The sequence below is a fragment of the Bos taurus genome, chromosome 1 (genome assembly GCF_002263795.3).
Source record: "Bos taurus isolate L1 Dominette 01449 registration number 42190680 breed Hereford chromosome 1, ARS-UCD2.0, whole genome shotgun sequence".
Lineage (NCBI taxonomy): Eukaryota > Metazoa > Chordata > Mammalia > Artiodactyla > Bovidae > Bos > Bos taurus.
Genome location: NC_037328.1, coordinates 126,368,571 through 126,380,611, shown reverse-complemented (window position 1 = coordinate 126,380,611; position 12,041 = coordinate 126,368,571). Strand labels below are relative to the sequence as shown.

Below are 12,041 nucleotides of genomic sequence, written 5' to 3'. Positions count from 1 at the left end.
CTTCCACTCCAGGGGGCCTACGTTCCTTCCTTGGTCAGGGAACTAAGATCCTGCATGGTCTGTAGCACAGCCAAAAAACAAAACAAACCCTGCCCCCTCCCCTTATCTCCTAGTTTGGTTGTTTTTGTTATTTTATAGGAGCAGTTTGGCAGCTTGAGTAAAAATGCTACCTTGGTCCTAGTAAAATAAATTAGTAGTCTGTTTTCTTTCGCACACCAGCTTTAATCTTTATAACTCATGGGTGTATAATCTTGCAATATTTATTTAATGGTATTTTGGATGAATCATTGATGAAACAATTCTGACAGCAAGGCAATTTGCTGTGTGTGAGGGAAGTGCTAACACTAGCAGAATATATACTTCCTTACTTTATTTACAAGATAAATTGCTACTCATGAACTCTGTAACCCTCTACTAATTGGTCCCAAACAGCTTTTCTCAGAGACGGAGAAAGATGCCCATCTAACCTTGCTAGATGGGATATTTTTTGGTCTCTAGGGAAAAGTAAGACGTTAAAATATTTGTCCTGTTTTTCTGCAATTGTGGTAAAATACACACAAAATTTACTATTTTAACCATGTTTTCAAATGTACAGTTTGTCGACTAAAAAAAATGGCACAATGTGAAAGTTGCAAGTTAAGTTTTACTTGGGGAAAAATGAGGATTGCAGCCTGAGAGACAGCACCACAGGTGGCTCTGAGAAACTGCTCCAAAGAGGCAGTGGGGGAGGTCAATATATGCGATTTTGATGAAGGGAGAGTTCCTTTAATCAAGCAGTTATCTTTACAAAAGATTTTCTGCTAGTCACGAGAAGCTGATGTTACCATGAAAGAATTTAGTGCTTTTCTAAATGTGAAGAGGTGCGAGGATTGCACTTATAAAATCAGTTTCTGAAAATATCTAACTGTTAGGAAGACCTGTGCCACAAGTTTCCTTGGAGCAGCTGCTGAGTCGCTTCAGTCGTGTCCGACTCTGTGCGACCCCATAGACGGCAGCCCACCAGGCTCCTCCGTCCCTGGGACTCTCCAGGCGAGAACACTGGAGTGGGTGGCCATTTCCTTCTCCAATTCCCTGGAGCAGAGAGTGCCTTATTTCTGCTGTCCATCCTGAACTCCCTTCAGGGTGTGTGGAGACAGGATTCACTCCCCCGTTTAGGCAGATGGCAAATGACCTTGGCAAGCACCAGTGTAGTAGACAAGTTTATGGGCATTAAGTATATTCACCTTGTTACTCAACCTTCACCACCATCTATTTCTAGAACCTTTTCATTTTCCCAAACTGAAACTGTACTGTTAAAAACTAACTCCTCAACAGTCCACCTTTCCCCAACCCCTGTCCTCTGGGACTACCGCCATTCTACTTTCTGTTTGTATGAGTTTGGTTACACTAGGTAACGTATATAAGTAGAATCATATAATATTTGTTTTTCTGTGACTGGCTTATTTCATGTAGCATGATGTCTTCAAGGTTCATCTGTGTTGTAGCATGTGTCAGAATTGCCTTACTTTTTAAGACTGAATAACATTTCATTGTTTCTACTAAGTTTTGTTTATCCATTCATCTGTTGACAGGCTTCTGAGTTGTTTCTACCTTTTGGCTATTATGAGTAATGTTGCCATGAACATGGGTATTTCAAATATCTGTTCAAGTCTCTCTCCTCAGTTATTTTTGGCATATACTCAGAAGTGAAATTGCTGAATCATTGACTTTTGTTTAATTTTTTGAGGCACTACCAAATAGTTTTCAATTGTGGTTGTACCATTTTGCATTCCTACCAGCAATGCACAAGGGTTTCAATTTCTTCAATTATGCCAATGATTATTACTTTCTGTTTTTCTGTGTTTGTTTTTACAATAGCTATTCTCATGAATATAAAATATTTCATTGTGGTTTTGATTTGCATTTCCCTAATGATTAGTGATATTGAACATCTTTTCATGTGCTTATTGGCTGTTTGTATGTCTTCTTTGGAGAAATGTCTATTCACGTCCTTTGCCCATTTTAAAATCAGGTTGTTCATTGTTTTGTTGCAGATTTGTAGGAAAGTCTTGTTTCTTTATAAACTGTGATTTTATGGCTATTTAACCTAAGCCTTGATTACCTCATCTTTAAAATTAGAATATTATTATTAACTACCTCAAAGTTGTATGGATTTCATTAGACAAGTTCTTTTTTTAAAAAAAGATTATTCTTTATTTTTGGTTGTGCTGTGTCTTTGTTGCTGCATGAGCTCTTCTCTGGTTGTGGTGACTGGGGGCTACTCTCTCGTTGCAGTGGCTTCTCTCGTTGCAGAGCACGGGCTCTAGAGCATAGGCTCAGAAGTTGTGCACAGGCTTAGTTGCTCTGCAGCTCCGGGAAGTGGGATCTTCCCGGATCAGGGATTGAACCTGTGTCTCCTGCATTGGCAGGTGGATTCTTTACTACTGAACCACCAGGGAAGCCCTCAAGTTCTTAACAAACCACTTGACCCAGAATATGTGCTCATTAAGTGGTATCTATTATTTCTTGTTACATCATACCCAAACCACAGAGGTTGTAGGGAAGGAGCTGGCATTTAAGCACACAGATGTGTCCATCTTCAGAGCCCAACTCTTAATGTTAGTTTAGTGTGATGGTTAGCACATAACTTTTTCATGATCTTGTTTAAATACTCCTCGCCACAGTGCTGTTAGGCACTGAGTCTGCCTCGTCTATTTGTCTATTTCAGAATTATAGGAAGCAATTCTGAACTGGTGATGTACTAAGTAATGAGATTTTACTCTAAATTCAAAGAAAGCAATTATTGCAATATCATGCAATTTAGCTTCCTTTGGAGATCACAGCACTGTTTTGGTTCTTGGTAGATTCTAGTTTAAATTTCCACCATTCTGAACAGTATTAATTCTAAAACTTGTGTTTGAGAGTTTAAAAGAAATTTCTGTCTTATCATTCATTCAGTTAATAGTGATGACAGCTCTTTTACTGAGAGGAAAAAGAGACATAGGAAGCAAAGTAACTACTACCAGATGAGTGAAGAGAGCCAGTACAAGGTGGATCCAGGCAACTAACCAATCAATCCTAAGCCCTGTTGCCAACTCTGGCCACAAGTGTTTAATGTTGCCTTTCTTCTGTGTCAAGAACTGATAATCCAGTCTCTCGGGAAAACCCAGGGAAGGTTATATCAGTGATGACATGAAAACGCCCAGAAACCTATTTCCATAAATCCAAATGTAGGTGTGAAATTATTTCTTGAACACTTAATCTCAAAATGACATCAAACATGATTCAGCCTACATAATGATATCATAAATACATAATGAGGAAGCAATGAATTATTGACAAGTGAAACAGAACTGCCACCAAGTGAAATGTTGAACAAAAGTGCCTTATGTGTATTTTACATGATGCACGAATTTTGTATGGAAGGTGGGGCCCGCAGATCCATTTGGTTAAGTTCCAGGAAGAAGTCAAAGTCTGGGTGGGTGTTCCTCTATGACTGTTGCTGCTGTATTTCCCTTAGATATCTGAGACCTCCCCATGCTTAATTCTTTGTAACTTAGAGATGTGCCACACTTGAGGTTTTCAGCTGTCAGTGCAGTGTTCTTATTACACACTTAAAATATATATGCTAGCCCTGAGTCTATGGGTGGGGGGTGAAGTTCATTAAGAGTATGCCTACAGTGCGGGAGACTGGAGTTCGATCCCTGGGTTGAGAATACCCCCTGGAAGGGAATGGCTACCCACTCCAGTAATCTTGCCTGGGAAATCCCATGGACAGAGGAGACTGGCAGGCTACAGTCCATGGGTTCGCAAAGAGTACTACACGACTGAGAGACTAACACTTTCACTTTCAAAGTTCATGAAATATGAGTTTTTTGATAAAGCATTTAGCTTACCTTGTACAATTTAGATGCAGGAGAAAAGGTTATTGCCACTTACGAAACAAAGCTGGAAGGCTCTGCCTGCCCGTGAATCTCCCAAGCAGCCTCCTGAGTGCACATCTGCAACAAAGTACGAGTGAGATCTGATCATTCATAATTTATCTTTTTAGATATTGACAATAGTGGGTATGTCAGTGACTATGAACTCCAGGACCTGTTTAAGGAAGCAAGCCTTCCTCTGCCTGGCTACAAGGTGCGTGAGATTGTGGAGAAAATTCTAGCAGTTGCTGACAACAACAAAGATAGCAGAATCAGCTTCGAAGAGTTTGTATCGGTAAGTAATCTAAATCCTCTCCTTGGCTACTGGTGGGTTTGCTTCGAGCAGAATTTTAGTAATGTCATTACTTTCTTTGGTTAAATCTGGCTTCAGAAACCAGAAAAAACACTGCTTTTAAAGGATGATGATGGTAACAATAACAGCAATTTCCACAAATAATTCATAAAACAAAGGAAAAGTTACTCTTAAATTGTTGGATTTGAAGTCAGGTTTAGATAATAATCATTTATCCTGTATTAAAACTATAGTTGAGTTTAAATGGTTATTGGCTGTCTCTGTAAGCAAAGTATTTTCATACCTTAGTACTTGGTCTTGAGAAGTGAAATATTTTTGTAATTGAAATAGCTAAGATTTGGAGGATATAGCTCCTAGAAACTGGTCGTTTTCTTGTGATAAGTTATATATGTTCAGTTTCTGTAAATGCCACCCGGTGAATTTTGATACCAGCTTTGGGTTCATCATTAAACTCCCTGGAGACTCAGGGAACTGAACAAGATACAAAATAATATATGACTCCACCAATAAAAGAAAAATAGAACTAAATACTGAGTATCATGTATTTTAAACCTCTCAGGCTGAGAGAGATGACTAAGTTGCCGTTGCCAGCTGGCAGTTGAGCAAGGGCTGTCACTACCTTCTATCAACAGCACCATGACTGTGCTTTTTGTACAAAAATTAATGAAATAGTTTATTTACTAATATAAGTGAACAGATGTTTAGGAAATAGTAATGGTCTGCTTTTATATTCTTTATTCGTTGAGCTCCTTTCATACCAGGAACTCTGGTATTATGAGTAATGTGATGAACAAAAAGAGATGTAGCCCCAGCTTTCATGAAGTTTGTAGGTGGAGGGGAAGACAGAATCTCACAGAGAGGTAAAAGATGACTGATACATGCTCTGACAGAGCGAGACAGGTCGCTTGAAAGTTTGTGTAGGAGGAATTGAACTTGGTGGGGAGATGAGAGAATGCACAGAGATTCAGTGAAATGGAACTGTCTCCAATGCTGTGAAGACAGAATTGCCGTCTGAAGGAAGATGTTAAACAGATAAAAGGAGTGGGTGGGGAAAATAAGTAACTGCAAGACGGGCTGAGGTGATGGCATGTGTAGAGCCTCTGTGGCTTTAGGGATAGTAGATGTTCTCAAGCACTTGGGGAAAAAAGCATCAGTGTGGCTGGAGCTGAGATATTGAGGGCTAGGAATGTGTTTAGACAAGTGAGTCAGGGTCAGATAATCAGGCCCTTGTAGAATTTTTTGTTTTTATCTAAGAGCAAAAGGAAGCCGTTGATGTGGGAGGAATAGAGTATGAACTGACATGATCAGATATGCATTGTTTAAAACTCACTCTGGCTGTTGCATGGAGAACTGATTGAATTCAGTCTAGCCGGGCTCCAGAGTCGCCAGTGACAGGACCTGGCAGAGGGCACTTGTTGAAGCCTGTGTAATTTCCTACAAACGCTGACTCCTTGACTTTAACATATACATTGAAGCTGTTCAGATTGGAAAATATCTTCATTAAGACATTTAAAAATCTTTATCATGTACTTAGTTATCCTTTAGTTGTTAGTACAAGAGATCACAGCAAGTCTAGATGAACAATTTCAATGTGTACAATTTGAGCTTAATTATAGGTTGTGGTGCAAACCTTTTTCCATTTCATGTTTTTATAAAATGACATGAGGATTATCTGCCTACACAAGCAATAAATGCAAGAACAACTGATTTGTATTTATTTTTATGTCATTCCAAATAAATAACTATCTTTTACACAGCAAGGATTTTAATGGCTATCTAATCGAGGGTCAATTTTACTTCTCTCCCGTTCCAGCTAATGCAAGAGTTAAAAAGCAAAGACATCAGCAAAACATTCAGAAAAATAATTAACAAGAGGGAAGGGATTACTGCTATTGGAGGAACTTCATCCATTTCCAGTGAGGGCACACAGCATTCTTATTCAGGTAACCAACCACCTGCTCCAAATTTAATCTTTCAGTCACTGGTTCATTCAACAAGTCCTGTATTTCACAGGATCTAAGATGCCATTTATTGTAATTTACACTGTTGTTTTATATGCCATTGTTTTATAAGCCATTGTTTTATAATGAGACTAAATTATAATGTGCCATTAGATTTGAAATGTATCATAATTTCAGAAGTGTCAGAATGAAAAATCCTGGAATTATTTAAGATAGATAATAGTAAGTGAATGTTTACTGTGTGTTAGAAACAGTGAACAAGAGATTAGAAACAGCAAAATAGGAGTTTATATTTTCAGCATTGAATGTGTTTAATCATGACCTTGGGGTGGATTTTTCGTCCTGACTGGTGACATGAGTTTAGTTTGTTGCTGCTGCTGCTGCTAAGTCACTTCAGTCGTGTCCGACTCTGTGCGACCCCATAGACGGAAGCCCACCAGGCTTCCCCGTCCCTGGGATTCTCCAGGCAAGAACACTGGAGTGGGTTGCCATTTCCTTCTCCAATGCATGAAAGGGAAAAGTGAAAGGGAAGTCGCTCAGTCATGTCTGACTCTTAGCAACCCCATGGACTGCAGCCCACCAGGCTCCTCCGTCCATGGGATTTTCCAGGCAAGAGTACTGGAGTGGCGTGCCATTGCCTTCTCCGGAGTTTAGTTTAGACCTATAATTTTAGGGATGGTGGAGAGGTTTATTGGAAGGACTCCCCATTTGGGAGGAGCTGAGATTCCCAATTCATCTTTTATCAGACAACCCAGTAACTAGTAGAGCACAGCACCTGGTTTGCTTGATCCGATAGAATCACTGGACCGTTGCCCAGTGGGAGATCCCGAGTCATATGGACTCCGAAGAGGAGACAGCTTGCCCCATGCTAAGGCTGCTTCTCAGGATCAAGATGCCTAAAATCCTTTGGCCAAGTTCTTTTTGTTCATGTTGACATAATTAGAACTATACTCTTGGAATTTTTGATAAAAACTCACTTTAACTTTTCCCTCTTTCTTTCTTTGAGGTCTGAATCTGTTAATTCTCCTCTTGATTCTCTTGTTTTTTAAATGGATTTTCCTCTAATAATACACTCACACTTCTACTCACCGTATATATTTTCCTAACTTTTTCCCACCAGGGAAGTGCAGTGGTGAAGGCAGTGGTCTATAACTCCTACCTCCTTTTTCTGAAAGGTACTTACTCTTTAGCTCTGTTTCTGCCTGTCCATTCTAATGAAATGGCATCTTCATTTTTTATTAAGGTGTAATATGCATTTAGCGAATTGCTGCAATCGTTATGTGTATAGTTCAGTGAGTTTTCACATGTGTACACATCTTGTAGCTACATTCATGCAGCTGCCCAGTAGATTAACATGTAACATTTTCTTCACCAGGATTATTTCTAGATTATTTAAGTCTAATAATATGTAAATTATTAGAAACTCTATGAAAGTAAATGTACACCATTTTGAGCATTTCATATTACAAAGATTTTCTTGCTTAAAGGACTTTAAATAAAGTAAAATCAGATTTTTTCCCTTAAATTGAAGGAAAAAGAGAAAGTGAGGAAAGGGAGGAAGAGAAGAAGAAGTGAGAGGTTCTGGGCTGGTAGAGCTACATGAAAGACAGGAGTAATTTTTCCATTGATTTAAAACATTTCTTTTTGATCTTGTTGATTCTAACAGTCATTACTGATTATAAAGGTAACCCAAATGAATGAACCTGTAACCAGTTCATAGATATGGTCATTTAAAAAATTTTAAATCCAATTTATTTAAGATAAAAAAAATTCACCAATTTCTTCCACTCTCCATCACCCCTTGCTTCTTGTAACCACCAGTCTGCTCTCTGTATCTATGAGTTTCAGTTCTGTTCTCCAGATTCTACATTAAAAAAAATGAGATTATACATAGCATATACATATATGTGTGTATATATATAACATATATGTATATATAGCATACATATATAAAACATATACATATGTATGTATGCAAAGCATATATATATATAAAGCATTAACATTTCCTTCGCCCTGAGTGGCTCCCTCACACCTCTAGCCGTAACTGTCCACTTTTCTGATGTCTGTCACCATAGATTTTTTTTACTTGTTTATTGAGGTATAAGATGCACAGAGTAAAGTGCATACAGTGCCCTATTGTTAAGCATATGACTTGATGGTTTTTTACATATGAATACACCCACATAACCATTATTTAAAACCCAACACAGAACATTTAGGGGCTTCCCACGTGCACTAATGGTAAAGAACTTGCCAGCCAATGCAGGAGATGTAAGAGACTTGGATTCAATCACTGGGTCAGGAAGATCCCCTGGAGGAGGTCAGGGCAACCCACTCCAGTATTCCTGCCTGGAGAATCCCATGGACAGAGGAGCCTGGTGGGCCATAGTCCATAGAGTTGCAGAGTCGGACACAACCAAAGTGACTTTTCACACATGCACAGAACATTTAACTGCTTTAAAGAAAAGAACAACTTTATTGAGACATAATTGAAACACCATGAATCTTTGTAGTTTTTAGTATATTCACAGAGTTGTAGTATATCAGCACCATGTAATTTTAGGACACTTTCATTACCCCAAAGGGAAACCCCATGCTTGTTAGCAATCACTACCCATTTCCCCCTCCCCCCAGCCTTGGGCGACCATTAATCTACTTCTTATTTCCATAGATTTGCCTATTCTGGAAATTTCATAGAAATGGAATTATACAGTAATGACTTTTCACTTGACAGGCTTCTTCCCTAGCAGAATATTTTCGAGGATCATTCATGTTGTGGCATGTATTGTACATCATTCTTTTTTATGGCTGAATCATTTCTGTTCTGTTGCTAATATCATGTTTTGTTTATCCTTTCAACTGCTGATAGACATTTGAGTTGTTTCCACTTTTTGGCTATCATGAATAATACTGTGTGAACACTTGTGTCCACATTTTTGTGTGGACATATGCTTTGAATATGTCCACACAAAAATGTGGACAGGCTGTATATTGTCACCCTGTTTATTTAACTTCTATGCAGAGTACATCATGAGAAATGCTGGACTGGAAGAAACACAAGCTGGAATCAAGATTGCCGGGAGAAATATCAATAACCTCAGATATGCAGATGACACCACCCTTATGGCAGAAAGTGAAGAGGAACTAAAAACCCTCTTGATGAAAGTGAAAGAGGAGAGTGAAGAAGTTGGCTTAAAGCTCAACATTCAGAAAACAAAGATCATGGCATCCAGTCCCACCACTTCATGGGAAATAGATGGGGGAAACAGTGGAAACATGTCAGACTTTATTTTTGGGGGCTCCAAAGTTACTGCAGATGGTGACTGCAGCCATGAAATTAAAAGACGCTTACTCTTTGGAAGGAAAGTTATGACCAACCTAGATAGCATATTCAAAAGCAGAGACATTCCTTTGCCAACAAAGGTCCGTCTAGTCAAGGCTATGGTTTTTCCATTGGTCATGTATGGATGTGAGAGTTGGACTGTGAAGAAGGCCGAGCACCGAAGAATTGATGCTTTTGAACTGTGGTGTTGGAGAAGACTCTTAAGAGTCCCTTGGACTGCAAGGAGATCCAACCAGTCCATTCTGAAGGAGATCAGCCCTGGGATTTCTTTGGAAGGACTGATGCTAAAGCTGAAACTCCAGTACTTTGGCCACCTCATGCGAAGAGTTGACTTATTGGAAGAGACTCTGATGCTGAGAGGGATTGGGGGCAAGAGGAGAAGGGGACGACAGAGGATGAGATGGCTGGATGGCATCACTGACTCGATGGACGTGAGTCTCAGTGAACTCTGGGAGTTGGTGATGGACAGGGAGGCCTGGCGTGCTGCAATTCATGGGGTCTCAAAGAGTCGGACACGACTGAGCGACTGATCTGATCTGATCTGATGCTTTGAATTCTCTAAGGTATATATACCCAGGAGTGGTCATTTGTTAACTCTATGTTTAACATTTTAAAGAACTACCAAACTGTTTTCCAAAGTGGCCACAGCATTTACATTCCCACAAGCAATGTATGAAACTCCCAATTTCTTTCCATTCTCGACAACATTTGTTGTTGTCAATTTTGTTTATTACAACCATCCAGGCGTTGTGAAGTGATATCTCATTTCTAGTTCCTATCAGTTCAGCTCAGTTCAGTTGCTCAGTCATGTCTGACTCTTTGTGACCCCATGGACTGCAGCATGCCAGGCCTCCCCGTCCATCACCAACCCCCTGAGTTTACTCAAACTCAAGTCCATTGAGTCAGTGATGCCTTCCAACCATCTCATCCCCAGTCATTCCCTTCTCTTGCCTTCAATCTTTCCCAGCATCAGAGTCTTTTCTAATGAGTCAGTTCTTTGCACCAGGTGGCCAAAATATTGGAGTTTCAGCTTCACATCAGTCCTTCCAATGAATATTCAGGACTGATTTCCTTTAGGATGGACTGGTTGGATCTCCTTGCAGTCCAAGGGACTCTTAAGAGTCTTCTCCAACATCACAGTTCAAGCGCATCAATTCTTTGGTGCTCAGCTTTCTTTACAATCCAACTATAAAGAAATAATAATTTCTTTCCCTTTCCCTGCCCATTTTTTCATACCTATTAAAAATGTACCTTTTAAATAGTTCCTTCCCCATAAATAGCCTTTTGTTGATCAACCTGATGAGAAATTTTTCTTTCTTTAAATTCTTTGAAACATTGCTTATATCTCTCTTATGGTATGTTCATTTATTGCATTTCTTCATATATCTGTTTTATCATTACCTTAAAAATTCCTTGATGGGAGTTATAACATCTTCAGGTCAGTGCAGTCGCTCAGTCGTGTCCAATTCTTTGCAACCACATGAATCGCAGCACGCCAGGCCTCCCTGTCCATCACCAACTCCTGGAGTTCACCCAAACTCAGGTGCATCGAGTCGGTGATGCCATCTAGCCATCTCATCCTCTGTCATCCCCTTATCCTCCTGTCCCCAGTCCCTCCCAGCATCAGGGTCTTTTCCAGTGAGTCAACTCTTCGCATGAGGTGGCCAAAGTACTGGAGTTTCAGCCTCACCTTCAGTCCTTCCAATGAACACCCAGGACTGGTCTCCTTTAGGATGGACTGATTGGATCTCCTTGCAGTCCAAGGGACTCTCAAGAGTCTTCTCCAACACCACAGTTCAAAAGTATCAATTCTTTGGCACTCAGCTTTCTTCACAGTCCAACTCTCACATCCATACATGACCACAGGAGAAACCATAGCCTTGACTAGACGAACCTTTGTTGGCAAAGTAATGTCTCTGCTTTTGAATATGCTATCTAGGTTGGTCATAACTTTCCTTCTAAGGAGTAAGCGTCTTTTATTTCATGGCTGCAGTCACCATCTGTAGTGATTTTGGAGCCCAGAAAAATAAAGTCTGACACTGTTTCCACTGTTTCCCCATCTATTTCCCATGAAGTGGTGGGACCGGATGCAATGATCTTCATTTTCTGAATGTTGAGCTTTAAGCCAACTTTTTCACTCTCCACTTTCTCTTTCATCAAGAGGCTTTTGAGTTCCTCTTCACTTTCTGCCATAAGGGTGGTGTCATCTGCATATCTGAGGTTATTGATATTTCTCCCGGCAATCTTGATTCCAGCTTGTTCTTATCTTTAAATCCACTCATTTAAATCCACTTTAAACCTTTAAATCCACTGATTTAAAGATAAGTCCCTAAGGAGGTATGTATAGTGAGGCAAGAAGATAAGAAGACAGATAATGATCTGTACAAAAGTAAATATTTATGTCTTTATTGATTGATTGTGATACATTAAATTTTGAGAGTACCTGCCCAATATGCCTTTAGGAAAATTACCTAGTTCTAGGAATTAGGGCAATAAACAGGAAGTCCAGCTACCCTGTGATG

At 39.6% G+C, this 12,041-nt stretch overlaps 1 protein-coding gene across 3 annotated transcripts in view; it reads left to right on the top strand.

Moving 5' to 3' along the window:
- Nucleotides 1-12,041, top strand: part of PLS1 (plastin 1) — a 128,203-nt gene that overhangs the window by 72,320 nt on the left and 43,842 nt on the right. For all 3 annotated transcript variants that reach the window (XM_010801556.4, XM_059886715.1, NM_001103299.2), the window contains 2 exon segments: nt 4,031-4,194; nt 6,026-6,155. In XM_010801556.4, the coding sequence (XP_010799858.1) occupies nt 4,031-4,194; nt 6,026-6,155 (294 nt within the window).